The following is a 3,499-nucleotide window of genomic DNA, read 5'->3' on the forward strand; positions in this document are numbered from 1 at the left end:
ACATGCTGGCTGGGAAAGCATACATGGAACACCACAACCAAGTAGCTGGAATAATATACAGTAACATGTTCAGAATATGGACTGGAAACCCCAAAGTCAAAATGGGAAACACCTCAGACAGTGGTGGAGAATGAGAGAGCAAAGATCCTGAGGCACTTCCAGATCCACACGGACAGGATGGTAATGGAGAACCAACCAGACATTGTAGTGGTGGATAAAGAACAGAGGAAAGCCGTTGTGGTGGATGTGGCAGTACCAACCCATGGTAACATCAAGAAGAACATGAGAAACTGGAGAAATACCAGGGACTCAGAGAGGAACTGGAGGAAGCTTGGAAGGTGAAAGTGACAGTGGTGCCCGTAGTAACTGGAGCACTCGGGGCTGTAACCTCCAAACTGGAGGAGTGGCTACAGCAGATCCTGGAGAGACCTCAGACATCTCAGTCCAGAAAAGAACAGGAACAGCCAAGATACTGCACTCCCTTCCGCTCTCCTTGGCTTGTTTACAGTAAAAGTGGGGTCATCTCAACCCCACAAGACGGTGCGCTGATTGATTTTTGAGTTTCACTAATGTCCATGGCAGACATAAAATCCGGTCCACCTTTGTCCACATTTGTCATGGAAGGAATCACATCAATATGTGGGTGGAGTCATCTGGACCCCAAAGAGAGCGAAGGGTTAAATAGTATTCAAAAATACTTACGGATCATTGGATTTTGGTATTAGGGTTCCCAGTTCCTTAATGCGATCATTAATGTTGAACCTTCGTCTTCGTTCAACTAAAAGTTCAGAGGATAGTTAGAGTCAGAGAGGTTCTAATATACTAAATAACATTCAACTGCATAGATGAAAAACAGCATATGTTTCTGAATTGAAAACCTTTAAGAATTCCAGGATTAGACAAAGTTTATTTCTCTCATTTTCATGAATACACCATGATAGTTAGTTGACGTTTCTGATGGACTCACTCAAGTTGTGGTTGTCTTTCTTTTGTCTCTCTTTAGCGAGGGCTCGAACCTCAGCCTCTACAGAGGAAAAATAATCAAATCAGTAACAATCAGGAAATCTAAAATTCATCTCTTGATGCCTGGCGAGCAACCATTATGATGTAATGGCTACTATTAGCAGGTTTTAATTGTGTGCAATTTAGTCATACACAAAATACCTGGTAAGCAGTAACTGATCACCAGATAGAAATGGGTTCCTTTGCTTACCTACTGGAAAGTCCTCTGGCCTTTGATAGCTTTCGTACTGGCCACAGGATCCAGGCTTGCTCAGCACTTGCTTCATGCCAGGAGCTAGAGTAATTATTTGGTAAATGGTTGACTTAATCTTGTGCATTTCCAAATTGCACACAATGTGAACTTCTTGTCATGTCAGCTTTCTAAACAAACTTCTAAAAGGCAGGGCCTGTGGTCATCACAAGCTGAAGTGTGAACACGCTTTACATTTGAGGGGACATTTTGTCAAACCGACTGTGTTTGGTTACAAACCGTCTAGTAAAAATGTTAAACTGATAAATAAAACAAACTGGTTACTCAGTAGATTTTACCACACAAAATTTACAAAAATCTACTTGAATGTTCTGACAAAACCATTAGCATATTCAAGGAAAACCAACAAGAAAAGCCAATGACGTGTTCCATGAGTTGGAATAGTTTACCTGTTAGTTCTCTCTTAATGCTGGCTGCACAGGAGCTGCTGGTTGGCAGGTTTGACACCGCAAGTCCTTGATTGTTGTACACATCTATGAAACTACTGGACACTGGGAGCTATAATGTTTTAGGCCAAACATGTAAAGAGAAACAGAATTAAATGATGATGTTTGCCCTTTGGGGCAATAACTTTAGGGGTAAGGTACCTGGTTGTTGATCTGGAGCCCTGATTCTATCAGTCCAAGAACGTCTTCATTATAGCTCGACTCCAAGCTAATAATATCATCAATGACATCATTCATCTATATAAAACAGAATAGCATTTTGATAGATCAATACTTTCATCACCCCAGAAACTATAAAAAGTTCATGCGATGAAAAATCAACACATTCAGATGAACTTGTTACTTGAACTGGTTGACCTCTTTCTCACAGTTGGAGCTGAGAGTGAGCAGCGCCATGGGGCTGTTGGGCGTGCTACTCGTGGATCCTGGCGGTACGCCATGCTCTGAAGGCCGGATGGCGCATTGGCCCACAGCTTTACCAACCACAGGAGTCGATAGGTACTGCCTCACCTGCTGCCTCTGAGCCTGCTGGAAGTGGGCTTTGTTCTCATTTTCTAAATTGGATTGTACCTGCAAATACAAAGGACACATGAACACCAGTTATCATTCAAAAATAAAAACATTAAAAAAGCTCTGGCCATTGTCTGTAGAACTCGGTTATAATAGAACAGTGAAGTCAAAATGTATTCTTTCCTTATTGTGAGAATATCCAACTTATCAACAAACTTGAACACCCAAAGTGCTTTTGTTCTTGATATTTACATTACATCTGTGTGTTTGTGTGAGTTGTGTGTTTATCTTCATCTCTACAGTCTGTTTAGATAAAAAAAAAAAATCATTGCATTTGTCAATCACTGAGTTTTATTGTGAGAAATTGGTTATATTTTGAAAATAAACCAGATTTTCTCATGTATCTTGATGTGACTTCCTGCCAGAATTGACGTGGATCGCTCACGGCTCACGCACAGAATAGACCCGATGGCGAAACGATCCGCTGCACGGCGCCAGCCTTCCGCGGAGGACCACAGTGCTCCACGCCTGGTGTGAACCACACCAGAGGCTAACAAGGGCGCCGGATGGAAGCCGCCTCCGTTCCACGCCACTTCCGCGTCCAGAGTGAACCAGACGTTAGTAGGGAAACCATGGTATGAACCTCACAGGTTAATGTTGTTTTAAATCATTTAAACATGTAATTAGGGCTGCTGGGTTTTTTTTAAAACAACTTGTTAAAGAACTTCTTCATATTTCAGTGAAAAAAGATCGTGCTGTAGTGGAGAGCCAGCTCACTTCTGGAATACGTTTAGTCCTTTGAGCATCAGTTAACAATAATACTCATTTAAAGCGATACTAAACTTAAAAGTGTAACTTAATATATGGCCTTCAACCCTGGAGAGAGCTAATGACCTACCTGTTTTGTCTGTCTCTGCCGTACCTACTAATAATAATGAGAAGTGGGTGTGGTCAATCGCATCTTTAGATGAGGTTGAAAAGGAATAAAAACACATCCGTCATTCACATTCCAAATAACTTAACACACACATAAATATGATAATTAATTCAGTTCAATGTTATTTATATAGCCCAAAATCACAAAGAAAGTTTGCCTCATTGGGCTTCATGCAGGTAATTTTACAGATGCAGAAAATTAGTCATAAAATGAGAACAATTACTAAAAACTAAACAGACTGGTTATCCCTGCCCTTAGACCCTCCCTGAAAACGTGTCTTTATACAAGTGATTAATATTGGTGTATTTTCCTGTGGAACAATATTAATATTAT

The 3,499-nt window shown here is 40.8% G+C and overlaps 1 protein-coding gene across 1 annotated transcript in view; it reads right to left on the reverse strand.

Moving 5' to 3' along the window:
* The window catches only part of mitfa (melanocyte inducing transcription factor a), a 7,635-nt gene extending 4,666 nt beyond the window's left edge, over positions 1 to 2,969 (reverse strand). The window contains exons 1-6 of the mRNA XM_024270274.2: positions 2,077 to 2,969; positions 1,861 to 1,956; positions 1,663 to 1,771; positions 1,214 to 1,297; positions 968 to 1,024; positions 703 to 778 (exon numbers count right to left, since the gene is read on the reverse strand). Coding sequence (XP_024126042.1) covers positions 703 to 778; positions 968 to 1,024; positions 1,214 to 1,297; positions 1,663 to 1,771; positions 1,861 to 1,956; positions 2,077 to 2,310 — 656 coding nt within the window. The 5' untranslated portion in view covers positions 2,311 to 2,969. The remainder of the gene's footprint in view (positions 1 to 702; positions 779 to 967; positions 1,025 to 1,213; positions 1,298 to 1,662; positions 1,772 to 1,860; positions 1,957 to 2,076) is intronic.
* Between the last annotated feature and the right edge of the window lie 530 nt (positions 2,970 to 3,499).

Source organism: Oryzias melastigma, linkage group LG5, assembly GCF_002922805.2.
Source record: "Oryzias melastigma strain HK-1 linkage group LG5, ASM292280v2, whole genome shotgun sequence".
Classification (NCBI taxonomy): domain Eukaryota; kingdom Metazoa; phylum Chordata; class Actinopteri; order Beloniformes; family Adrianichthyidae; genus Oryzias; species Oryzias melastigma.